This window comes from Aspergillus costaricaensis (genome assembly GCF_003184835.1).
Source record: "Aspergillus costaricaensis CBS 115574 unplaced genomic scaffold BO79scaffold_5, whole genome shotgun sequence".
NCBI lineage: Eukaryota > Fungi > Ascomycota > Eurotiomycetes > Eurotiales > Aspergillaceae > Aspergillus > Aspergillus costaricensis.
This window is the reverse complement of record NW_020291805.1, coordinates 1,185,621-1,209,457: the sequence shown is the minus strand read 5'-3', so window position 1 is coordinate 1,209,457 and position 23,837 is coordinate 1,185,621. Positions and strand designations below refer to the sequence as shown.

General features: G+C 53.4%; 8 protein-coding genes across 8 annotated transcripts; 3 read left to right on the top strand and 5 right to left on the bottom strand.

Moving 5' to 3' along the window:
- Window positions 1-13: 13 nt before the first annotated feature.
- On the bottom strand, window positions 14-3,694 carry chsA (chitin synthase class I). The gene is made up of 6 exons (XM_025680662.1): window positions 3,360-3,694; window positions 2,916-3,091; window positions 1,203-2,837; window positions 755-1,156; window positions 210-707; window positions 14-157 (listed from the first exon to the last, which is right to left on the bottom strand). Exons 1-6 carry the CDS (start codon window positions 3,376-3,378, stop codon window positions 143-145), a joined length of 2,745 nt encoding a protein of 914 aa, XP_025543334.1. The 5' UTR covers window positions 3,379-3,694; the 3' UTR covers window positions 14-142.
- Window positions 3,695-5,175: 1,481 nt separating this feature from the next.
- ltpA (tyrosine protein phosphatase LTP1) lies at window positions 5,176-6,111 on the top strand. Its single transcript, XM_025680661.1, has 2 exons — window positions 5,176-5,346; window positions 5,407-6,111. Exons 1-2 carry the CDS (start codon window positions 5,277-5,279, stop codon window positions 5,970-5,972), a joined length of 636 nt encoding a protein of 211 aa, XP_025543333.1. The 5' UTR covers window positions 5,176-5,276; the 3' UTR covers window positions 5,973-6,111.
- Window positions 6,112-6,117: 6 nt separating this feature from the next.
- BO79DRAFT_207554 (demethoxyubiquinone hydroxylase family protein) lies at window positions 6,118-7,004 on the bottom strand. Its single transcript, XM_025682195.1, has one exon. It carries the CDS (start codon window positions 6,957-6,959, stop codon window positions 6,195-6,197), a length of 765 nt encoding a protein of 254 aa, XP_025543332.1. The 5' UTR covers window positions 6,960-7,004; the 3' UTR covers window positions 6,118-6,194.
- Window positions 7,005-7,211: 207 nt separating this feature from the next.
- On the top strand, window positions 7,212-9,760 carry BO79DRAFT_189466 (RNA polymerase-associated protein). The gene is made up of 4 exons (XM_025680660.1): window positions 7,212-7,749; window positions 7,841-8,580; window positions 8,634-8,773; window positions 8,823-9,760. The coding sequence occupies exons 1-4, from the start codon at window positions 7,535-7,537 to the stop codon at window positions 9,540-9,542; spliced, it is 1,815 nt and encodes a 604-aa protein (XP_025543331.1). The 5' UTR covers window positions 7,212-7,534; the 3' UTR covers window positions 9,543-9,760.
- A 245-nt stretch (window positions 9,761-10,005) lies between these two features.
- On the top strand, window positions 10,006-14,234 carry BO79DRAFT_243432 (uncharacterized protein; the record flags this gene model as incomplete). Its single annotated transcript, XM_025685285.1, has 2 exons — window positions 10,006-12,924; window positions 12,983-14,234. Exons 1-2 carry the CDS (start codon window positions 10,124-10,126, stop codon window positions 14,232-14,234), a joined length of 4,053 nt encoding a protein of 1,350 aa, XP_025543330.1. The 5' UTR covers window positions 10,006-10,123.
- A 647-nt stretch (window positions 14,235-14,881) lies between these two features.
- Window positions 14,882-17,148, bottom strand: BO79DRAFT_225535 (putative C6 transcription factor; the record flags this gene model as incomplete). Its single annotated transcript, XM_025683736.1, has 5 exons — window positions 14,882-15,455; window positions 15,508-15,858; window positions 15,912-16,246; window positions 16,293-16,676; window positions 16,762-17,148. 5 exons carry the CDS (start codon window positions 17,146-17,148, stop codon window positions 14,882-14,884), a joined length of 2,031 nt encoding a protein of 676 aa, XP_025543329.1.
- A 1,078-nt stretch (window positions 17,149-18,226) lies between these two features.
- Window positions 18,227-19,992, bottom strand: BO79DRAFT_189458 (putative monooxygenase). The gene is made up of 3 exons (XM_025680659.1): window positions 19,884-19,992; window positions 19,596-19,796; window positions 18,227-19,507 (listed from the first exon to the last, which is right to left on the bottom strand). The coding sequence occupies exons 1-3, from the start codon at window positions 19,927-19,929 to the stop codon at window positions 18,420-18,422; spliced, it is 1,335 nt and encodes a 444-aa protein (XP_025543328.1). The 5' UTR covers window positions 19,930-19,992; the 3' UTR covers window positions 18,227-18,419.
- Window positions 19,993-20,589: 597 nt separating this feature from the next.
- On the bottom strand, window positions 20,590-22,679 carry BO79DRAFT_207551 (uncharacterized protein). The gene has a single exon (XM_025682194.1). It carries the CDS (start codon window positions 22,544-22,546, stop codon window positions 20,750-20,752), a length of 1,797 nt encoding a protein of 598 aa, XP_025543327.1. The 5' UTR covers window positions 22,547-22,679; the 3' UTR covers window positions 20,590-20,749.
- Between the last annotated feature and the right edge of the window lie 1,158 nt (window positions 22,680-23,837).

Here is a 23,837-nt window from a genome sequence, read left to right as displayed (position 1 = left end):
ATCATATCAACAACCGGGTATCCCGTTGCCCCGTGTATCATGAAACCATCATTGCTTGTCATCATCATACCATACCGAGCCTGCAGCGGTATGCTGTCTGTCTGTTTATCTGTCCATCTAAGCCGACTCATCGAACGCCAGATTAAACACCGCGGAACTAGTAGACCCTCGTTAGCTGAAACCACACCCTTAAGGTCTGGCAAACTTACCATCCGCACAGTCAAGAACCACATTGCTCCCATGAACTTGAAAAGTGACAATCCCGCCACACTCCACAGCACCACCGCCATGTAAATGGTGGCTCGCGTGTTCTCGGTCGTCTCCTGGTCGCTGCTGAACTCCTCCAGACCAGCCGCGCTGAGCACCACCGCGGCCAGGGCAAAGTTGCAAAACACCCACACCAACACGACCGCACTGCGGAATCCCTTGTAATAGTCGGCCTGGCGGTCTTCCTCGGAGACGGTGTTCTCCTCCTTGGGTGGCTTCGACGCGAATTTGACCAATTCGGCTTCGTATTGTGCGTTCAGATCGCCGTCGTCCTGCGGGATGTTGACGTCAACCTTGCCGCCGGGCTTGAGGTTTGCAGACGGCAGTTTCTCTGCCTTGTCGTCTCCCTTTGTACCCCATGTGATGTCGTGGGTGTTACAGAAGGCGTAGATGTTGAGCACATTGATGTAGGTCGGAGTGAGGAGAATGTATTGGATGAACTGTACGGGTTAGAAGATAGTGGCATCGGCAGTGCTGGGATACTTACGGAGGTAAACATGTGCCAAGGGTCCATGAAGATGAACGAGGCGAGGAACCACATCACATAGGTAGAGCCGAGCGACACGATAATCGAGAAGAACTGGTAGTTGGTGAAAAGATCCGAAAAGGTGAAACCGCTTTCCTGCACTTGTGATTGGATCGACTTCACGGTTACGAAAACCGCTGCGAATGCGAGGTATATCATGATACCAATCCAGAAATAGACCATCGTCATATAGAATTTGTTCGATCCACCAGGTCGGTTGCCCAGCGCCAGAACAAAGCAAGTTACCAACGTCGCGAGGTAGAGCCACTCGAATACCACGCCAAGCACTTTACCAACTGTGCCCAGCAGGTCGTCATCGCCCAGGTACTCTGTAAGAATATGAAAAACCAGGAAGAAATTGCCCTGTGTCTGTTAGTGACGTTTTGCCCGAAAGTGAGAAGCTACCTACAATGCCAAACCACGCGAACAGCATGTTGATGGTCTGATAGATGAACTCGATGAACAGCATGAACTTCCGCATAAAGCTATGGTCGCTTCGCCAGATCTGCCAGAAGTGCGCAATGGCATAAACTGCAGCGAAGAAACTACCGTTGAGCCAACGACGACGTTGAAGGATAAATTCGGCCATCCGGTCTGGGACATCGGTTTCACCATTGGCCGACTTAACGTATCGTAGCAGCCAGCGGCAGTTGCGCTTCGACACGATCTCGAAGCAAAGAATACGATCCTCGGCCAGGTACATGTTTGCCGTGAAAATACCGGCATTGGCACCATGCATCTTCTCTCCGAGGAAATACCGTTCCAGCGGACCTTGTCCGTTCTTGTCGTTCTGCAGCGCGACGTATCGGTACGCAGAGAAGGCACCCGGAAGGACAGTAATGAAACCGAATGCCGACTCCAGAGGCTTATCGAGGATGTTACTGAGCTTGTACTCGAAGTTCTGCCCGGCTACCAGCGGGTTGAGCAACTTCTTTCCATGCGACAACATGACCTTGATCTCACCACAAGCACCTCCACACATCGGGTCAACATCGAAGGCCTTCCATAGATGGTAGATCGAGTCCTTTCCAGGCCGCGTACCCGCGTCCAACAAAACACAGATGTTCGGATCCAGCACGCGTCCAAATGCCTGGAAGAACCAACGGTGCGAGTTGATCTTCTTCTGGTTCTTTTCCTTCAGACAGAAGATCATCTGGACGGGGCAACCAGACCGAGGCTTGAGGCTAACCTGGCCTCCCTTCAATTCTAGTCCCACCTGCGTGGTATATTCATAGATATGTGCTGTGACATCCTTGCCGTTGACTTGCTGCTTGGCAATACCATCCTGATAGCATCCCAAACCAGCCAGGACAGCGCGCGTGCGCGGATTGATCTTCGCACGACCATCACTGATGACACACACCACAATCTTCTTCCATGCATCTTTGCCCCACGTCTTGCTTGATGTCCTGGAGCACATGTACTCAATGTTCTTGAACACACCAATCATCGTCCGAGCGAAGAGGAAATCATCCTCATTGTACATGGTGACCGCGATGAACAGCTCCGTGTGTCGAGGTTTGGCAAAAAGCTTCTGACGTAGGGTAAAACGCTCTTCGAAGAAGTCGGCCGGATCGCACGTGGCGGCAGAATAACGCATGTGCGTGAACTCATCTCGACCCGGGGGTTCGGCGTGAGGGACCTGACTGAGCAGGGCGGGCGCAATTGGGCAATCCAGCACGAGGTTACCGTTGAAGAGCTGCACCTCCTTGACGGTCTTCCATCGACGAACTGGCGCCGGACTAGGCGTAGGTGCGATTGTAGGCTCCTCTTCATACTCATCGGCATACGGATCCGGCCCGAATGGGTTGTCTGGTTGCAGGATAGGGACCCGATCATCGGTATATGATTGTTGATGCTCGGGATATTGCCCCAAGTCATAGTCTTCATGCGGCGTTACCGCCGGCTGGTAAGGTTGGGTATAGTAAGCGTCGTGATGCGCTTCTGGGTCAAGGGAGTATTCGTAACCAGGGTAGGCATGAGGGTGGTGATCTTCGTAGAGTTCGTTATGACCATAAGAGTTTGGGAGTCTCTCGACCGAATACTAGTTCAGGAGCATGGCAATTAGCATCATCATCATCATCATCATCATCATCATCCACAGCTCCAAGAACATCCGTACCGTTGGTTGTTCTGCCAGCCGATCGCTGGAGGGCATCTCCAGGTGTTCGCGAGGCGCATAGGGATTATCCGACAGCTGGTAGGCGTTTAATGGCCGGCCCGGTGACGGGGATCGAGCATCGAGATGGTGAGGATTCATCATGGGAGTGTGACTCTCTTCCTCCCCATAGGGGTCTCCTGCACTCGACGGTCAGTATAAACGCCCTATGCGGGATGCGCAATTGAAAATGAAATGGCGGTGCGACAATGACAGCACAACAGACACAAAAGGTCTGTAGCTCTCGCATGCAGATACGAGCAAATTCCCTCGTATAGTAAGGCTCGCTCCCGACACTAGGGTTTCAGGAGGGAAATTGATGCGGAGAAGGGAGCGAATGCGCAACAAGTCACGGCCGCGCAAGCTGTCCCAAGTAGACCAGCAGCGGAGAAATTATTAAGAACCTACCCAAGCGATTATAGGACATAATGGCCGATAGTGCGTCGGACAATTAAGCGTTCCAATAGACCAGCCCCCTTTGTGAATTCCTGGCTAAGGGGAGGGGGGAGAAATCGAGATTGGAGATTGCGCCAGGAGGGACTGGTGGAATGTGGGAATCGACGAGCGTTCAGGTCGCTGCGATAGCGCAGAGGCTCCGTCGCTGGCGGGAGTTTCAGATTCTGATAGGCGAGTCTGATTTATGGGGAAAATAAGGGACGGACGGGACAGGAGAAGGGAAGAGGAGAGGGGAAATGAAGAATAATCAAAGTAATAAACGGGGGTTCAAAATGTCAGAGAGAAAGAATGGTTGAACCGATCTTTTGGCAGACGACAGCTTTTTTGGGCCGTGGGCTTTGCTCGTGACGGCGGTTCGGCCTTGTCGCCGCAGCGCCACGGACAGGAACACTAATATTTGATTTAACTAATACTAGTAACTAACACAACACTGCAGGATTGAGGGTGGAAAAAGTTGAAGCCCGTTGACCAAGGAACCGCGGGGACGATCAATGACGACGAGCAGATTGGGATAGATTGAAGAGTCTAGTGAAGTGGATTCGCACTCTGACTTGCCTTTATTGGGTCATCCCGACCGAAGTTGGGGGTCATAATCATAACAAAAGAATGTGAGTCTCCACTCGCCTTTTCTACAGGCACCCACGAGGCACTCTGCGGCTTTGCTATCGCATGATTCTTCTTGATAATCTGTTATAGGATTGATGGACTAGACTACATGTTATCTCAATTTTCATGGAGTACCCGAGTCCCACTAGAACCTCACAACACAATTGTCCGACTGTCCTTCCCCTGAAACAATCCGCCCAAACACCCATGGATACTGAGTTTTGGCTCCATGGCTCATCGGATCTCCACTTTTATCACTGGGCCAACAGCTGATCGGCCCTCAAGTGTCACAGCCACGGGCTGCGTGGCGGTGTCCGACATTGTGCGCGTTGAACACGTTAGACAATAGGGGTTCAATGGTCGCACTTACGGTTCATGTTCTTTTTATAACCTGCAGTCAGCTTGGCTGTCTCTGACGGGGTGGAAGAAAAGCAGCTGCCTGGTTGCATCTCGGATCATACAGCCCTGCGCGACGTCATAGTCCGCGGAGGGTCTCACCTTAAATTCATCGGACTAAGAATAGTCTGGTTAGACTATACTGTGGATATTAAGAGCACTGTGATTATGGTGGATTGACAAGTCATGTTATTTGCCTTCGACGGCACAGATACGCGGACACATCGCAATGCTTGATCACCTTGTAGATGCTGCCTAAATGTTTCTCTACTTCGTACTATTGTGTAATGAATGGTAGATAACCGGTGCGCTAATATTCCTAGGTAGAAAGAGATAAAGTACGATATCTGCGCGTTGCAAACAAACTAGCACAGTTAGGTCTCTGTGATGAACAATTAATTCAACTCAATATACTTTTAGCACTCCGGCAAATCGATAGCATGTGACTATAACATACCCCGATCCGGCACCTTTTTCTTTTATCAGCATTTGTAGCTGCTGTGCTAGCTCGTTTCTACTAAACTTTTGTAGTTCATTCACGACACGTCTGTCTATTTTTTTTTTTTTTTTTTAGCGCGCATTAGACTGCATATGCAGACAAATATGCACCAAGGCAAAGGAACGCCAAAGCCAAACTGGATGTGGGAGGAATGTGTCCCAACATAATCACAATGCGCCGTCGCCTCAGGAATCAGGCACGGACTACCGCCCTCCGCTATCGATAAAGATTCTGCGCCGAATCCCCGCCACCATCAATAATCAATCACCACTATTCAATCAAACTTTCTTTACAATCACTCAACACTCATTCATCATTCATTCAAGCCATAGATTTCTCAATAGACACTCTTAAAGCATATAATCACAATGACCGTCACAGACTCCACCCCCGCTGGCCGGCAAGTCAATGTCCTCTTCGTCTGTCTCGGCAACATCTGTACGTCCTGGTCTCCCCGCATTATCGTGAACTGCACCGCAAGCTAACCCAACCACCCAGGCCGTTCGCCCATGGCAGAAGGGGTTTTCCGCAACGTCGCAGCCTCCCATCCTCTAATCAATGAAATCGATTCCGCCGGCACAGGTGCCTACCACGCCGGCGAAGATCCCGATTCTCGCACCATGTCCACGCTCCGTCGCCACAACATCCGTAATTACAATCATGCCGCCCGCAAAGTCACCAAGCAGGACTTCCTCGACTTTGACTACCTCCTCGCGATGGACAAGTATAACCTGCGCGATCTGTTGGATGTTCGCGAGTCGGTCCTGGCATCGATGAACAAGTCTGGCCCCGCATCGCGTGGCACCAAGGGTACCCGGGCAGCGACTGCGGCATCCCTTGCCGCGAGCGGGGAAGCAGGCGCCAAGGTTGCGGAGGTCCGTCTGTTCGGTGACTTTGGTACCGGTGGTGTCGTGCACGAGCGCGTCGGCGGAGGTGAGGTTGTTCAGGATCCCTACTATGGTGGGGTCAACGGCTTCGAGGAGGTCTACCAGCAGGTGACGCGGTTCTCGAAGAGCTTTTTGGAGTACTTGGAAAAGAAGCAGGGCCCGGAGTCGGAGAATTAAGTTGATGGGGTTACAGAGAGCTTGGCTTTCATAGAGTGCGCTGTGCGATAGAAGCACCCGGGCGCGTTTGGTTGTAGATACCCAGTTATAGACTCGCTGAGCGAATAGTCAGGCCTTTACATGAGGTTATATAAGTGTGACAAACCAAGATAATAATAGTACAGCTTTTATCGTACATTTACAGATTTTGACCTTCGTGCTATAAGGCACCCCATAGTGTACTCACACCCTTTCGCTTATTTTGATGGCAGCTTTGCATCCGTAGCGGATGACATTAACCAGCGGATCGTACGGACGGGCTTCCTTCGCGTCGTTTTCGACAGCATGGTCCAGATGCTCAAGCTCCTCATCGCGAATCCTTCGGAAAGTTGCCAGCATTTCCTCCAATTCTTCATCCAACTCCTCCCCCCGACTTTCAGCCTCCGCCTTCCAGGATAGGATCTCCCGCACTTGATCATTATAGTGAGACCCAATCTCGGTCTCTACAGCTTCCGTACAGGCCATTGCTGCCTCACGTCCCATCATTCCGGTAGACCAGCCCAGGAACGTTGCTGCGACCTCCCATACCGGATACATAGCCGTCGGTCGTACTCGGTGTTTCGCAATGAGATGGTTGAATGTGTCAAAGTGCCCGGCTTCCTGGTCGTACATGTGCTTCATCAACGGCCGTAGGTGAGGATGAGAGCGCACGACTTGTGGTGTTTGCGCCGTGTAGATCAAGGTGGCCGCTAGCTCGCCGGCTTGGTTGACGCGGAGGGCTCGGTCGAGAAACTCGCGTTGTTGCTGATTAAGAACATATTTCGGTTTCGATGATCCGGATGTCTGCTGTGACACGGAGGGATTCGCTGTGGACTGCCGTGTAGCTGTAGAATTGTACTGGCGACAGGTTTGTAAAGTGGAAGGCGCGAGAAAGTCGAGGACGGCGGGAGGTGTTGGCCGAAGGGAAGGGGCCAGCGGAGCCCTGCGGAGCAAGCTGAGGGCCTTCATAATAAAGATAAATTATCCAATGGTCAATTGGAAGGCCGTTCAAGCTTCAGGGCGAGGTTTAAGGCCGCAGAGGAATGCCAGCAGCAGCCATGAGTTCCGAGGTGGTCCAACCCGATCGATAAGCCGCAGCCGCGCGCTTACACGCCTTGGCACGCCATCCCTGGACCGGAACGTCATGAACGAGCGTCGAGAATCGCTCCAATCGCTTCTTTTCACTTCCCGGCTCTGCTCTTTCACTTCACTAACCACCTTCGCCTTCACCACACCGCCCCCCCAACAGGATTCACTGCTTCACTGCCTCCTCCGTTCATTATTTCGACACGCGACCCTATTAATACTAGTCTGTGAGAGTGTTCACCACTATTATTATAGAGCGACCCCGTCCGAGTCAGCGCTCTCTGGCCACCTAACTCCCTTTTCACTCGGCGCGACTGCGGTTCAGGTGGCATCTGTTACCCTGGAAGCCATCCATTTTCCTGCTGGCGGCTTCCTTCCCTGACCAGTCTAGCGCCGCTTGCCTTGTTACTGGTGTTACTAGGACCTGATTTCCAAGGCAACCTCTACCATCATTCACTATGGCTGACGACCTCGATGCCGAACTTCTCGCTCTTGCGGGAGACTCCTCCGATGAGGAAGCATCCCCCCCTGCCAAGGAGAGAGTCCAATCTCGCAGTCGATCATCATCCCCTCAGTCTCCCGACGCATCGGCTATGGGTCGCAAAGGCACTGCTAGGACCGTGAAACGGGGCCGGAAGTCGAGAAGAAACGACGATGAAGAGGATGGCGAACTGTATGTTTTGTTTGCCACGCGTGTTTGCGATGCCGCTTTTTGTGGTCATCACTGCGACTCGCAGACTCGGCTAATATAGTACTCTCTATAGGTCCGCTGCTGAATCGCTCGACTCTGCTAGCATGTCCGAATCGGATTCAGGATCGGATTCTGAAGGCTCAGCCCCTGAGGCTGAAGATGAAGGCCCTATCTTCCCTTACGAGAAATTATACTACTCTGCTAAGGACAAGGAGGAAATCATGGCGATGCCCGAGATTCAACGAGAGCAGCTCCTCTCCGAGCGTGCGCAGGAGGTTGATCGTCATAATCAAGATCTTGCTCTTCGTCGTCTTCTGGCTTCCCGTGAGCGCGAGGAGGCTCGCAAAGCCAAAAAGAACAAACGAAAGGCCAGTGTGGCAAATCTTGATGAGGGCAACCGCAAGAGTTCGCGTCAGAAGATGACGCTTGGTGGCCGTAAAGTGGGAGAGACCTCCGATGCTATTGAAGCTTACAAGCGGCAACGAGAGCAGAAGGGGAAGCGTGACGAGCTCCGCCGTCGTGAACCAGTCAAGGAGAAAGCCCGTTCCCGCGATGACCGGATCTCCGACGAAGACGCAGAAGGCGAGAGTGAAGTCGAATGGGATGACAGGGAGCGCTCACCGTCTCCTCCGAAGGACGACCCGCCTGCTGAATTGCGGGATATCCAACGCACTCGGGTGGGTCGGACCAACTTTGCCCAGGTCTGCTTCTATCCTGGGTTTGATGACGCTATCTCCGGCTGCTATGCCCGTGTTAATATTGGGCCGAACCGTGAGACCGGCCAGAACGAGTATCGTCTTTGCTTGATTAAGAGTAGGGAAAACCTCTTACGTTCGCGTTAAATTGTTCGTCGCTGACTTGTTCAGGATTTTCCGAGGGAAAGCCTTATGCGATGGAGGGCCAAAATGGCCGGTCATTCGTGACGAATCAATATGCTGTGTTAGCACATGGAAAGGCTGAGCGCGAGTTTCCTTTTGTTGCATGCTCCGACTCTCCGTTTACAGAGGTAAGCTATTTGGCACGTCTCTGTGTTAGCATATACTGATACACTTTAGGCGGAGTTCAACCGGTATCGTCAAACCATGGCCGTCGAAGACTGCAAGATGGCTACAAAGTCAATGGTTGCCAACAAAGTCACGGATATCAATCGGTTGCTGAACCACAAGTTCACCAACGAGGAATTGAACGAGAAGCTACGCAAGCAAGGTTCGTTGGATACGAAGTACAAGTTCTTCAAGCGCGTGGATATCGAGAAGCAGCTGAAGCTTGCTCGAGAAGCTGGCGATGATGCGGAAATGGAGCGGCTGGAGGCTGAGTTGGCCAGCATGGCGACACCGAAGCTCGCAGTTGGCAGCAATCCCAAGCCGCGCGTGGACAAGCCCTCGGAACATGAACGCCTTGCTGAGCTGAACATACGCAACCAGAAGCTCAATATCGAGAACGTGCGCCGGGCGCAGATAGAAGAGCGCAAGGCCAGCCGTAAAGCGGCTGCAGCTGTTGCTCGTGGAGAAGCCGCCCACAACCCGTTCATGCGCGTTAGAACCCAAGCGCGGACTCATTACGACGTCAATGGCAACGGCACCCCCACTGAGAATAACGCGAGCCAAGATAATACTGCCTCGGAGACACCGTCTAAAGCGAGCACACCGGCCAGCGGTACCCCGGCGGGATCCCAGAAGAAAACCAGCAAAAGTGGCGTTGCCTCCATCCGGCACCGGAACATGGATGATGAAAACATTGCGGCCTTGGATTTGGAGCTCGACATTGAAATTTGATCTTGGATGAGGGAAAAGAAATTTGGACACATCTAGCACACCACTAGCATCCTACATACAGCATATACGATCTTGCCGACGGCTTCTGATGGAAATGGCACGATTTTGTTATTCGGGAAGCATTTGAGACAGCGTCGGATTCCAGGGGCCGGTGTTTATTGGCGTAACGAGAAACATAACATGGGCGCTGTACGATAAGAATATAAAGCACCTTTATGAATTGGCTTCACCAGTTGTACAAATCTACGCTTTTCTTCGCAGCTTCTATACCTCCGCAATAGTCCATAGCAATCCTTACGGGGTAGATTGTGGCCGATAACGCGGCTTATCGGCCGATCACGTGCGATAGCAACGCGTGCGCGGCGCGTCCATTACTTACTATATTCTACTATCCCGACTAGTAATTACCACCCCCGTAGATTCTCCGCCCTTGCATTCCTCCCACTGTGGACACCACCGTGCACATCTCCATTGACCTCGAATCCATAGTCCAAAATACCCATAGACATGACCTCTACCAATACACCAAACTAATACCTACCTACACCCAACCCAAAAGATACCCCAACCTCGAATCAAAAATGTCATCCACACCCTCCACACCGCGCACGACGCGCACCGCGTCTCGCGCAAACTCCCCGGACGCCGCCAACGACGACAACATGATACTCACACCCGGACGAAAAATCAAAGCCATGATGGCAGCCTTCGACAGCGACTCCGAATCAGAAAATAATGTACAAGCACAACAGAAACCCGATCGATCTACCACTACGCTAAGCAATGCGTTGAAACACAGCACTATCTCCACACAGCCTACGAACCCAGCCGATTCGGACGATGACGACTCGGAAGATGATGAGGATATTGTCATGCCGAAGGGGCGCATGGCTGCGCGGTTACAGGGCCAGGCTCAGAATCAGTCTGAGGGGCAGACGGCCTTTGAACGGGTTTCGAAGACGTTGCGGACGGAGAAGAAAGATGATGATGATGTGGTTATGGATGATGAGGATGAGGATGAGGATGATCTTCCTACGGCTGGACCAAGGAGGAGAGGGAGGAATACTACTGATTTGGATCCGGAGGTAGAGATGGATCGGGCGCCGTCTCCGGCGCGCTCGGAGTCGCCTTTGTTTGTCTCGTCTCCTGGGAGGGATAAGGATGATGAAGATGATGAAGATGAAGCACGGTCGGGTAATGAGGAAGAGGCGCAGCCGGAGGCTAATTCTCGGTTCCTGGCGTTAGTTGCTCAGAAGCGCAAGGAGAGGGAGGAGAAGGAGAAGGCCGAGGCTGAGAAGAGAGCGGCGAGAGCCAAGCAACAAGAACAGTTCAGTTCGGAGATTCTCTCTGGTAGTGAGAGCGAGGGCGAGAATGGGTCTGGACGGAAGTTGACGCAGCAGGCGTCGCGTCCTGCGAGAAAGGCGAGCAAGAAGGCTCTGGAGGAGATGAATCGCGAGACGCAGCGGATGAGTCGTAATATGCAGTTGGCGCATCAGGCTCAGACGAAGAAGAAGATTACGAAAGAGAGCTTTTTCGCTCGGTTTAATGCGGTCAAGGCTGATGAGCGGACTGCGCCTGGGGCGTCGGGGGAGAACTCGTCCACAACTGCTGATTCGTTGAACTCGTCTGATGCTGAGGCGCAGAAGGAAAAGGAGACTCCGCGTACTTCGCCTGTCCTTGGTCCGGTCGAGAAGGAAGCCGGCGAGGGTTTGGGCAAAGAGGCGGAGACTGATTTCCGTCCGTTGGAGGATATTCTTGAGAATCCACGTCCGCAGCCTGAACAACCTGTTGTAGCGAGGATGGAGATCGATGAAGTGCGTACCGCACAACCTGGAAAGACACCTTCCAAGAAGGAGAGAAAGGAATTATCGGGCCCACCTGTTCGTGTGCGTCTCACGCGAGAGGAGGTCGCCCGGCAACAGAAGGACGATTCGGACAGTGAGCTCGAGATTGTCACCTCCCCCGCCAAGTGTCGACGTATTGCAGCGTTCGAGAATGTCCCCGCCAGAAAGGCTCAGGAACCGGCGTCTATGATGAAGCTGAAAGCCCTGGCGCACATTACGTCTCCTACACGCAAATCCGCCATGCACCCTGCCCAATTGTCCGCCACGGTACTGTTGAAAGCGAAGCAACAAGCTGCAAGGGAAAGGCAGCAGAGAATCGAGGAACTGAAAGCTAAGGGTATCCATATCGAGACAGCCGAAGAACGCGCCGCCATGGAGGATGAGCTCGAGAACCTCGTTGAGAAGGCCAGGAAAGAGGCTGAAGATATCGCCAAGATAGAACGGAAAGCGGCCAAGGGTGGAGATGAAGACGACGAGGACTGGGACTACTCTGGTTCTGAGGAAGAAGCCGAGGAGGATGAGGATGAGGAAGAGAACGACGAAGACAAGCCTGCCGGTGAAGACGGACTTGTCGATTCCGAAGCAGGCGAAGGTGATGAATCAGAAGATGACCAGACGGAAACCATGTCGGTCGATGAGAACGATGCGCCAACGCAGAGGCGAAAGCGGCCTACCAGAGTTGTCCTCGACGACGAAGACGATGAAGATGAGGAGACCGATCCAAAGACGCCTGCGAAATCCATCGTTACGCCTACTACGCGTTCCGTTGAGCGGCCACAACTTCCGACACAGAGCTCCAGCAACCTGATGAGTCTAACACAGGCCTTTGCCGGCACAATTTCTGGCAGCCACCAGGATAATGCGCAAAGTGGTTCTACTATTCCTTATTCTGCTCCTGACCCAGATCCTATGGTTGAAAACCGTGAACCATCCGACTCGCAGACGATTATCAGAGACAGTCAAGAGCCAAGAAAGGGGTCTGTCGATCTGCTGGCAGGCTACGCACAGTCTGATTCACGAATCTCCGAGTCTCCTGCTCCGCGATCGACCCAGCTCTCCGAAATGCCAGATCCTACTCAGGATGCCGGGTTCGTCTTCTCGCCCTTCGACCCTAACAAGCGATTCCTCGGAACTCCCCAGTCGACCATCGACACCGTTGTCATCAACCGCGACAACCAAGATGGATCTCCGGCCCCAGCCCGCAGAATGAAGCAGCTCAAGCGCGGACGGACAGCCGACCTCTCCATGATCGAAGAGCAAGAAGAAAACGGGAACGAGGGCGACTTTGAAATCGACGCCAGTGCCTTCGACGTAATGAAGAAGGCAACCAAGAAGCCCGCCGTGCCCTTCGACCGCAAGAAGAGCAAAGCCAAGGAAATCGTCGAAGAAGCAGCCGAAGAGTCCGACGACGAATACGCCGGTCTAGGAGGCGCCAGCGACGAGGATGACGACGAAGCCGAGAACGCCTACGACAGACAAATGATCAACGACAACAGCGGCGAGACCGTCGATGAGAAACAGCTGGCAGCCCTGAATGCGTAAGCTTTCCCCAAACCCAGCCATATTACCCTTTAGAAACTAACAATGGCGCACCAGTCTCCACCAACGCACCAACGACGAAAAGCAAGTCGCCAAACTGCTCAAAGACATCACCACAGGAGCTCTCCGCCGCCGTCGCAACGCCGACGACGAATTCGACCTCGACGACTCAGACGACGAGCTCCTCGCCCGCCGGCGCGAGAAACAGCGCGAGTTCGCACGCATGCGCAAAGCCCTCCTGGCCGACGAGAAGATCGGCGAGATCGCCGAAAACCCAAAGAAAGCGGCATTCTTCCGCGCCGTCGAAGACCGCGATGATGACGACGATGATGTGGGATTCGACTTCCTCGACGAACCGCAGGAATCCACCCAAACGGATGATCCATCCTCGCAAGACAACAACAACACCACACCCCAACCTAACGACACCGTCACCAACAACCGCAAACGCCCCCTCGACCACACCACCGACCCATCCGACCCCCAATCCCTCCCACCCCGTCCCCCACCACACCTCCGCCGCACAAAGCCCGTCTCCGCCATGTCCAAGAAACCCGCAACATTAGCAGAGATCCGCGAAACTCTATCCTTCCTAACGGAAACACACGATTACGACTCCTTCCACGAGGACGCATCCATCGACATGGACGATATGGATATGGACATGGACATGGAAAACGACACAGACGAAGACGGCGACGATCCCCTCTCCACCACCATCACCACAGCCCAAGACGGTGTCCAAGAACCCCAACCAAAGGACCATCACCAACAACAACAACCCCTCCCTGCCTCCCAACGCCAACACCCGCGCCGCACCCGCGGCCCCGTCGTCGACCGCCTCGCTCTCCTCCGCCAAGCATCCTCCAACTCAGCCAACACCAACTCCACCACCACCGCCAATTCCAGCGGAGCAGGAGCCACAGCACCCGGCGGAAACAGAATGGCATTCCACTCCGGCAGTTCCGGCGCGGCAGAACTTTCTGGCTTCGCGCGGCCCCCGCCACTCGTTCGGAGAACTACGGCTTCGTCTACGGGGTCTTCTACCTCGATTGGAAGTATGTCGTCTAGGACATCGAAGGGTACCGGTTCGTCGTCTTCGACGAGTAAATCCGGTAATGTTTCTTCTTCTGGAAAGGGAGGGGGGAAGAGTGGAGCGGTGAATTATTATACTGCTGCTAGGGAGAGGGAACGGGAGAGGCAGTTGAGAGTGCAGGAGAGGGGAGGGAGAGAGGGGAATATGAAGGCATTGGTGGAGAAACATGCGAGGAATCGGTTGGGGGCGTTGGGGAAGGGGCAGTGGGAATAGTTTTGTATTTAGCTTTTTAAGTTTGGTCTGAGGGAAGAGAGAGGGGACAGTATATGTGATGATTAATGGTTGGGTTGTTAGTTGCTTTGAAGGAGTTACGGGCATCAGAAGCTTGGGTGGTGTTATGGTTTGATTTAGATTGTCAAAGTACATAACTAAATCCTAACTATGTGCTTTTGTATGCATGAGTTCGAGTGTTCATTATCAAACAGCATATTATCAACTGGTATATGACCCGAAAGGTAATCACAAAGTGAAAGGACTTTTGGTGCATCTATTACCAAGGTATACACATGTACCATATACCTGTCCATCACTATTCATAAAGTAGCGCTAGTCCAATTGCCCAATTCTCGCAGATGTACCACCCAGCGACGGATACATGATCTACCGTCACTGACGGCGGGATTGCTTTGCATCGGCGCGGATGACTGTGTGGGTTGTTGTCGGACAGCGGCGGTGGCAGCCTCTGTTTGTCGCCAACTGATGTCCAGCGGAGGGTTGACGCAAGCAGGCCGAGAGGTAGGCCCTAACTTGATTGTAGACATGCGTCGCAGAGCTTGCCCAATACGGTTTAGTTCCGACGATCGTATACGGAGAACGTTTGAATGATTCAGGAATCGGCAGAATCCCATCCTCACCGCCCATTAGCTGATGGCGAAATCGTCCATAGAACGGATCAACTGTTCTAGCCCTGCGGCCCGAAACTGCGGCCCGGAGTGTCCTGCAGCAGCCGGCACATGATGCACCACATAGTCGGCGGACAGAGAAGTAACATCGGTTGCCGTCCAGAGATTGCTCTTCAAAAGCCGCAGAACAGCGGTCACCTTGGGCGGCACCAGCGTTGGGTCCGGTTTGGTAGCTTCCAAGATAAGCTCAATCGTCCGCAAAAATGCCGTACACATGCGCCCCCATCCCAGGCTCAGGTGCCACAGCCCGACCACGCAAGCCTCTAGGACAAAGCTCCACTTGAAGTCCATAGGTCGTAATTGAGAGATGGCATGCATGCCGCCCACGAGGAAGTAATGTAGCATCACGATGGGAACAGATTTGAGTCCGTGGGATGCTTGGAACAAGAGAACGAGGGATCCAAGTGTATCCAGGGATTGTAACTTGATCGATTCTGTGTCAAAATCTGGATAATGAGGATAGTTGCTTGTCGGGTCGGCATTTAAACTGAAGATTTGGCACAACGCCACGACCGTCGCCTGATAGTACATGCTGCAGTCGGTCGTTAGTAAGGCACCGAGCGACAATCTATGCTCTAACTCACTGAAGTGTAAGAATATTCGGCGCAGGATTTTCATCAGGCAAAAGGACGGATGGTAAGCTTGCCCGCCACTCCTGTAGTCTCAGATAGGTCTGACGGCCGTACTCCCAATCGTCTTGGGTAAGCTTGACGTCCGGAAACCTGAGCGCAAACCTGGCGGTCTCGTTGACAATTGCGACCAGTTTGTTGCGGAAGCACAGGGCCGTGTGATTAAAGGGTCGAAAAACCGGGGTTTGAAAAGGGTAGGGCCTCCATTCTTCGCCTTCATCCAAAACCGCAGCCTCTTCTTGCGAGAAGCTCGCAGCAGGCGGTTCATCCCAAACCGGTGTCTTTCGATAAACTTGTGCCGCGAGTCTGTTGTGTCTCATCAGTCAGGGTCCGAGCGTACATGGAGGGTCGCCACTTACGCCTGCACATCGAAAACGCCACAAGCAACGAACTTATGACACCGGGATAACGAGTCGACCTCGGCCTCCACATCAGTAGCAAAGTAAGGGGCCGACTCGCGGTGAAGGCCCAGCTGCCGACTGAGCTGGGCGCCATGCATGATGTAGCGGGTCCCCAAGCGGTCAATGCCAAAGGTGCAACAGAGCAGGCCGATCATGATGCTGGACTGGGCCGTGGGAAGGCCAGCATCATCCTTTTCTGACTGCCACAGATGCTGCAGGGCAGAGTACAACTTCTTGCCCAAAGCCTTCTCCTCCCGCCGATCAGTGATGCGCCCCAAGTGGTAGGAAGAGCTCTATCAAGAAACGTTAGTGGTTGACGTTCAGTACTCGACATCAGACTGCAGTGGCGTTTACACAGCCGAAAAATAAGAGCGTGTGGACGAGTAGCGACGAGCAAAACCGCTTACTCCCGCTCTCCAGGTCGCGGATGAACATCTCCTGGTCGACTAGACGCCATGTTGGGTTCTCCCAAGCAAAGAAGAGGCTGAGAAGGTGGCTGGCTGTGGTGTTATCGACAAGGTCGGTCCAGGATTGGATGTTGCTGACCTGTATTAGAGGGGTCTCAGTGAGAGGATGAGAAGTGCTGTTTGGTTTAGTGGCCAATGTTATGTGCATGCGGTTTAAAGAAATCCCCGGTTTTGGCCGCGGTGAGAGTTGAGGATCCGATATAGATCTGGCAGCTAGCAGCGCCGCAAAGACATCTGGAGATGCTTGGAAGTGTCTCTGCGAAGAGGTGGCAACCGGTCAGTATGGCAATGTTCTGAGTATTCTGGAGAGGCGAAGTGGCAACCTCGCAGGCACTACGCACATTAAGAATGTCCTCAATGGAAGAAGCCCCCGTCCGCTGCGTGTCGGTAATGATGTCGCTCAGAAGCGATTCGTAGGCGACGACCTTGTTGCGAACGGATTCGAGCTCCAATTGTTGTCGCTCGCGCTTAGAACCGGCATAATTGCAGACGAGATCCAGACGACGACATTGGCGACAAACGGGTTTGCGACCATCACACTTGGTCTTTCTGGCGCGACAGGCGACACAGGCGCGTGGCGTCCGTTGCTGGTTGGCCTTGACGGAAGGCGGCGCCAGCCGAGGGATGGCAATCTTCAAGTTACGGTTGGCGGACGGGGCGGAATCGAGAGTAGGCTGGGATGGTGAGAGGTCGTCAGACGCGCTGCTGGCATCAGAAGAACCCTGCATATCCAACTGAGCTGGTTGGAGAGGGAGAACGAGCAGGGGACGAGCAGACAGAAGAAGAGAGGGAAAAGAATCAGAAAAAGAAGCGCCGCAGGAAGAAGGAAGGCAACTAGGAGCCCTGCTAGTTGCCCGATGCGGCAATAGCCATTCCGTCACTGGCTGATTCAGCTCGGCGCGCCAAGCCGGAAGTCTCCCCGAGCAGTGATTTGCTGTTATTTTCAATTCGAATTGTTCTGGATTCTTCGATTTGCCACTGTCAGCAACATCTGATAAGAAGTTTAACCATAGTTTATTGCCCAGGATACTTCTGCCGCCGAGGTTTGTACACAAGCTTGCTATGCCACAACTACATTGAATTCATTACAACAGACTTTGTTCCGCAGATATATCTTGATCTAAGTAAAACCACTAATATGCGATAACGTCACTAGTGTAGAATTTTTCCTCCTTAAAATTTGGGTCGAGACCCTTTTGTCCGGTACCTAATCTTTGGACCTATCAATCAAGGCAGAAATGGATCCTAGCTAATCCCGCGGGTTTGGTCCAAACCCCGATTCAGACATTGTCAGGTACCAAAGTTTACGCTCTAATTTCTTTGCATAATGAATCTCATAACTACTTATGCCCAGTTGCTCACTGACATAGAATTCTTTCGAAATAAGCATCCCCACAGTGGTGGAGAAGGGGAGGAATGTAAACCCCAGATATTGACCTCGTGGGTACAATGCAGCGGTGGCATTATCGTAGCTACCACACGAACTCGAGGGGTAAATCTGAATCATTATTGTTGCCTGGCCGGAGTGCAAGGACCAAGGGGTCCAACCCCTCGGGTTTGTTCTGATTTTGGTCTGAAAATCAAACCAAAAGGAGGGGCTGAAAATCCGGGGTAAATCCAGGCCATGACTAACAAACAAACCAGACTAATTCTGCAGCCAGCCACTTCCGTCTTTGTACAACTACGGGTGTATACATTCATCCAATGGATACATGCATGAACAGGGATAGTATACTACGAACAAAGAAAAAAATAGTGTAACAATCAATTCATAACATCATCATTGTATATGCAAGGGGCTGCAATGCTAGATAAAAGAACACTAATTCCGGCCAACCAATCAATTCCTCCAAATAATCGATCAAGCCAGCTTCGCCTCACGACCCGACCTTCAATCATCAATACAACCAATCAGCTCTATATACAATATACATCGGGTTCAATCGTGAAGGCGACAAGAAAACAGAAAAGAAATAAGGAAAAGGTATAAGGCCAAAGCTTACACAGAAGCAAAGAGCTCGTCGAACTGCTCCAGCGCGATCTTAGTCGCATCAACACCATACAGCTCCTTCTGCACATCGGCATCCGCCCACTTGTCGGGCACAGGGCCCTTACCCTGGCGGAGAGCAGCGAACTGGCGATCACGCTCCTCCTTGGCGGCACCGTCACCCAGGTGGAGAGCACGGCCGGAAGCGGCAGCCAGCTCGACGATAGCGTAAGCACGGTCCTTGCGCACCTTCTCGTAGACCTTGAGGGCCTTGTGGATGGAAGCCGGGGTAGTATCGGGGAGCTTGGAGAGGACAGCACCGATGACACCACCGTCCTCGATGGCCTGGGCGGCACCCTGTGCGAGATGGGGCAGGGTAGGGTGGCAGGCATCGCCGACAAGGGCGACGGTCTCGTGCACCCAGGTGGGGAGGGGCTCGTGGACACGCAGCTTCCACTCGCAGACTTCACCCTCGGGGACGTAGTTCAGCATACGCTGGACCATGGGGCAGAAGTCGCCGAAGACACCCAGCATGACGGACTTGTCACCGCGGGTGGTATAGGTGGCATTGGTGGCGGCGGCGAAGTGGGTGTCAGGTTGGGTGGTGGAAAGGTTGTAGATGGTGTTGTTAGAGACGGGGTAGGCAATAATATGACGCTTCTCGCCGATCCAGCGAGTCACGCGGTTGCCGTTCATGAGCTCCAGGAGCTCGGGGTCGTCCTTGATCTGGTCCTTGTGGATCATGATACGGTAGGCGGCCTGGTGGGTGTCCTTGACGCCGGCCTTGATGCCGAGGAGGTCGAGCATGGCCACGCGGGACTGGGACTTGATGCCATCACAGGCGAGGAGGACATCGGCCTCAACGCGGTAGGCCTGCTCGGGGTGGTCGCGGGGGGTAGCGGTGAAGGAGGACTTAGGACCGAAAGTGGTGTCGCTGGCGGTAGTGGCAAAGTGGAAGCGGATCTGGTCCGGGTGCTGCAGGCAACCTTGGTACAGGTGGCCGGCGAGGGAAGACCGGTGGCCAACCATGTGGGGATATCCGTAGGTGTCGTGGATGTATTCCAGTGGGACGTGGGCCAACTCCGAGTCCGAGGCACCGACTGTTCGGTTGAATTAGCGTTGAGCTCAAGGTTTCACATAGAAAGGACTGTCGATCTTTCATCCTTGGGGGGGAAATGCAACACATACCTCTAACGCTAGTGGAAGTAATGTTAACAGCCTCGGCCTCAATGGGCTTCCAGACACCCAGGCGATCCAGCACGCGGGCCATGTTCGGGGCCAGTTGGATACCAGCTCCAACGAAGCCCAGATCGTGTGCATTCTCATAAACGTCGATGTTCTTGAAGCCTTCCTTAGCCAGAGCCAAGGCGCAGGTCAGACCGCCCATGCCTATACAACAACACTCCTGTTAGTATCTCGTCATACTTCCTATACTAAACCCTATTATAGGGCGGCAGAAAAAAAGGATGTACATACCTGCACCCAGAATGGCAATCTTAAGGTCTTGCGGAGTTTGCGCCATGATGATAGTATGGTATGTAAAGAAAGGAGAATCAGAGAGGAGAGGTGTCTATGAGAAACAAAATGAAAGAACTTTGAAGCTGAACAGAGCAAGAAAAAGTAGAGAGAACTGGAGGATTAAATAGAGAACTCTGACCGGCAATCGGAAATGGCACGGCGGGAATAATCTTACCCGCGGGGGGGAATGGCCTCCCCACGTCCCACAATCATCCATGATTTCATTGCTGGAGGGAACGAAGCGGGAGGCGAAACTCTGTGCTTTCCCCCCGGAAAGTCTCCCTCTCACACACCACTCACTCACACATTATGTCAAGTACTCTCCAGTTGGATGACGGTTTGCCTTTGCCAAGTCTGGCGGCTCGCTTCTCCACATCGGCAGTCAAACCCCGTGGGGCGAATCAATTTACATCCGGGGCAAGGCAAAGGCAATGAGAGGCTGTGGAATGCGGCTTACGTACGCTTTTGGAGAGAGGGGAAAAGTAGGGTTGCCTCGGAGTGGAATCGGCGGATGAATGGATGGGGGATAAGAGAATACTGGGGGATGTACTATGATGTGTGGATGGATAGTAATGTGGGAGGTAATATTGGATAGTAGTAGTAGTAGTAGTAGTAGTAGTAGTAGTAGTAGTAGTATTGAAGTCAACTGAAAATATTCTTGATTAGGTATCATTATCAATTACACTAATTACATCTTGTATAGTATATGGTACTAGTAAGTAGCCTCAACACCATCGCATCCAAATAAATGCAATGCAATGCAATTCCATCACCCGTTCATAGGACCAAGGAAAAATAGAAAGAGAAAGAATAGTCGAGACTTCTTACACGTTCTTACCCACTGCTCCAAGAACCTCACCCACTGCCTCACCAACCTTGGGGAGTCCCAAGTCCCCAACCAAGTTTGCAACGTCAGGACCCAACTGGATCACCAGCTTGCTGCCACCATCGCCAACCACCGTGAGCAACTTTTCGGTGGGCTGACCCAAATCCGAAACCAAGTCTCCCGCATCTTTGCCGACCGTCTTGACGACCTTGCCTACGCTGTTGCCAAGGCCAGTCAATCCCAGTGCCTTAAACACCTCGGCCACGGGCTTGCTGAGCTTGATGATAAGGTCCTTGGCGTCCTCGCCGGTAACCACCAAGATGCAGTCAATCACCGGTGCCAGTTTCTCAACGAGCCCGTTGGGGTTTTTGGCGTAAGGGTTGTAGTCCCAGTTCTGACGACGCTTCAGGCTGCTGCCAACGGCACCCAGCAGGTCACCAACGGGCTCGCCCAATGCGTTCAGGCCAATGCTGTCGAAAAGGCCCTTAACGTCCTGGTCCAGTTGAATCAAAAGGTAGCCAGTGTCCTTGCCGGTGACGACCAGAAGCTGCTCGACGGGGGCACCCAGATCCTTAACCAGCTCGCCAATGCTGCCGGCGTCCTTGATGATCTTGCCCACGGGCTTAGCAAGGCCGGTCAGGCCCAGGCTGGAAAGAAGGTCCGCAACGGGCTGGCTGAGCTGGACAAGCAGTTGTTCAGTGCCATCACCAACAACGGTCAGAAGGTGATCAGCCTGAACGCCCAGATCCTGGAGGAGGTGGCCGGTACCGTGGCAGTGGCCGTTTTCACAGCCGGGGGTCTGCGAGGGAGATCCAGCGGGGACCGAAGAGCTGGGAGTACCCCAAGGAGATGAAGGGCTAGGGCTGCCAGGGTAGCCAGAGTTGGCCGGTCCAGAGGAGCCAGCAGGACCGGCAGGGCCACTAGGGCCGGCGGGGCCAGAGGGTTGAGCAGCAGGTGTAGAAGGTCCAGCAGGTTGTCCAGCAGGACCGGTAGGACCAGCTGGAGCGGCAGGGCTAGGGGATTGGCCAGCAGGGCCGGTAGGAGCACCGGGGCCAGCGGGTTGGCCAGTCGGCTGGCCAGCGGGAGCAGCAGGAGCAGTTGTAGTGCACTCCGGGGAGCCCGGGGAGGCAGTGACGGGAACGGTCGTTGTCAATGTAATCGTAGGCTGGGGCTGGTAGCCAGGCAGCGTTGGAACCTGGGAGGCAGGGTAGGTCGACACCTCGGAGGGTTGAGGTCCCGAGCCAGAGCCAGAGCCAGGGTAAGAGCCTGAGCCTGGACCGGGATAGGAGCCAGAACCGGTGCCGGGCGCAGAGCCGGAGCCAGTTCCAGGAGCAGGACCAGCGCCAGAGCTAGGAGCAGCGCCTGAGCCGGGGTAAGACCCAGAACCGGAGCCGGGGTAAGACCCAGAACCGGAGCCGGGGTAAGACCCAGATCCAGGAGCAGAGCCGGATCCCGAGCCAGGGTAGGAACCGGAGCCAGTGCTTGGAGCAGCTCCAGAGCCAGAGCCAGGGTAGGAGCCAGAGCCAGAGCCAGGAGCAGGACCTGAGCCAGAACCCGATCCCGAGCCAGGATAGGAGCCAGCACCGGGGGCAGGGCCAGAGCCAGAGCCGGGGTAAGAACCCGATCCTGGAGCAGAGCCGGAGCCGGAGCCGGGGTAAGGTCCAGAGCCAGAGCCAGAGCTCGAACCGCCATTAGGCTGGCAGGTACATTCGCCGTCGCGAGCATGTAGCTGGCCGACGGGGCTCGCGAAGGAGCAGGCGGCCAAAGTGAGGGCCGTTAGGATCGAAGCCTTCATATTGAAAAACAAGCGAAGGAATGGAACTAAACGACAACAAAAGGAGCGGTGGTCGTGAAGCGAGGGAAGCAAAAGAGGAAAGAGTGAAGGGAGAAGGCGGAGGGATTAGGATTAAGATTAAAGAGAGACTTGCTTGACCTGCGAGAAAAGAGAGGGATGGAGAGAGCAGCAGTAGGGCATATTTATATGCGAGTGATGAGTATCTACACTCACGGCTCAACGTGAGGCGATTTCTCCTTTTCGCTCGCATTCCCCACGAACTGAGATTACAGATTACACCATTATCGCCCCTCTCCACCCCCCGTGTTCCTTGTGCCAAGCTCGCATTATCCAAGATTATTGTCTTTGGTGGCTCACCGGCTGCAAGCTCAGTGGTACCTGACAGTGTATGATCCGGAGGATCGACAAGTGTAGACGGCACTTGTACGTGATCCGTGAATGTCAAGGAATGGGGATCCACTGGGCTGCCAGACCCATCGAGTTGATAGTGGGACCCTAATTTTTGGATCGTCCTGGCTAGATAGGCTAGACTCGAGTCGTGTCGTGCACGCAATGCAATCGGGCTGCATCCGTAAGTGCCGGTGGCAGGAGCACCATCAAAAAACTATGTTGTTTAGCATCGTTGTAGCAAACAAGTTTCAGGGGAGGGGGGAGGGAGGCATAAGGCAACTGTTACCATAATGGGAGAAGGGGGGGGGCAAAGAGTGAAGCATGTGTGCATTATTACCTCGGTTGGTGGTGTTGATGTGAGGTTGATGCCTATCCTACCCTACTATTGTGAACATACCCTATCCTGGCCTACAAGACATGGCTAACCCGGTCTTTTCGCCTTCAGCTAGCAAGACTACCTTCATTGTGGCTGTATAGTGGACGCCGCAGCTGAAACCCGACCATAGAGCAGTCACCATACTCAGAGTACAAATTGTGATTAACGACCCAAAGTACCAAAAAATCAGGACGTGGTCGAGAGGGCGAGAGTGACAAGCAAAAGTGTTTGTGTCTGGACCGAAGGGATCGACAAGGCGCTTAATGCAAGCGTGCAGCAAACTATCGAAGTGGCGCCTCGAGCAGCTTCAACCGCGCACGAGCAACGAATTAACTTCCGTTCTACTGTTCTTCGGGCAGCTTAATTGTCAATTTCCGATCCTCCGAAAACCAGGTTCGGTAGGTCATCGTTGCTTTTTTTTGACCCTTTTTCTGTTCCGCTTCTTTTTCTTCTTGCACGCAGTTTCTATTTGCTAAGGCAAAAATGTTGGTTTTGCAGGGCACACCCCTGAGCGGAGTTTCCTCT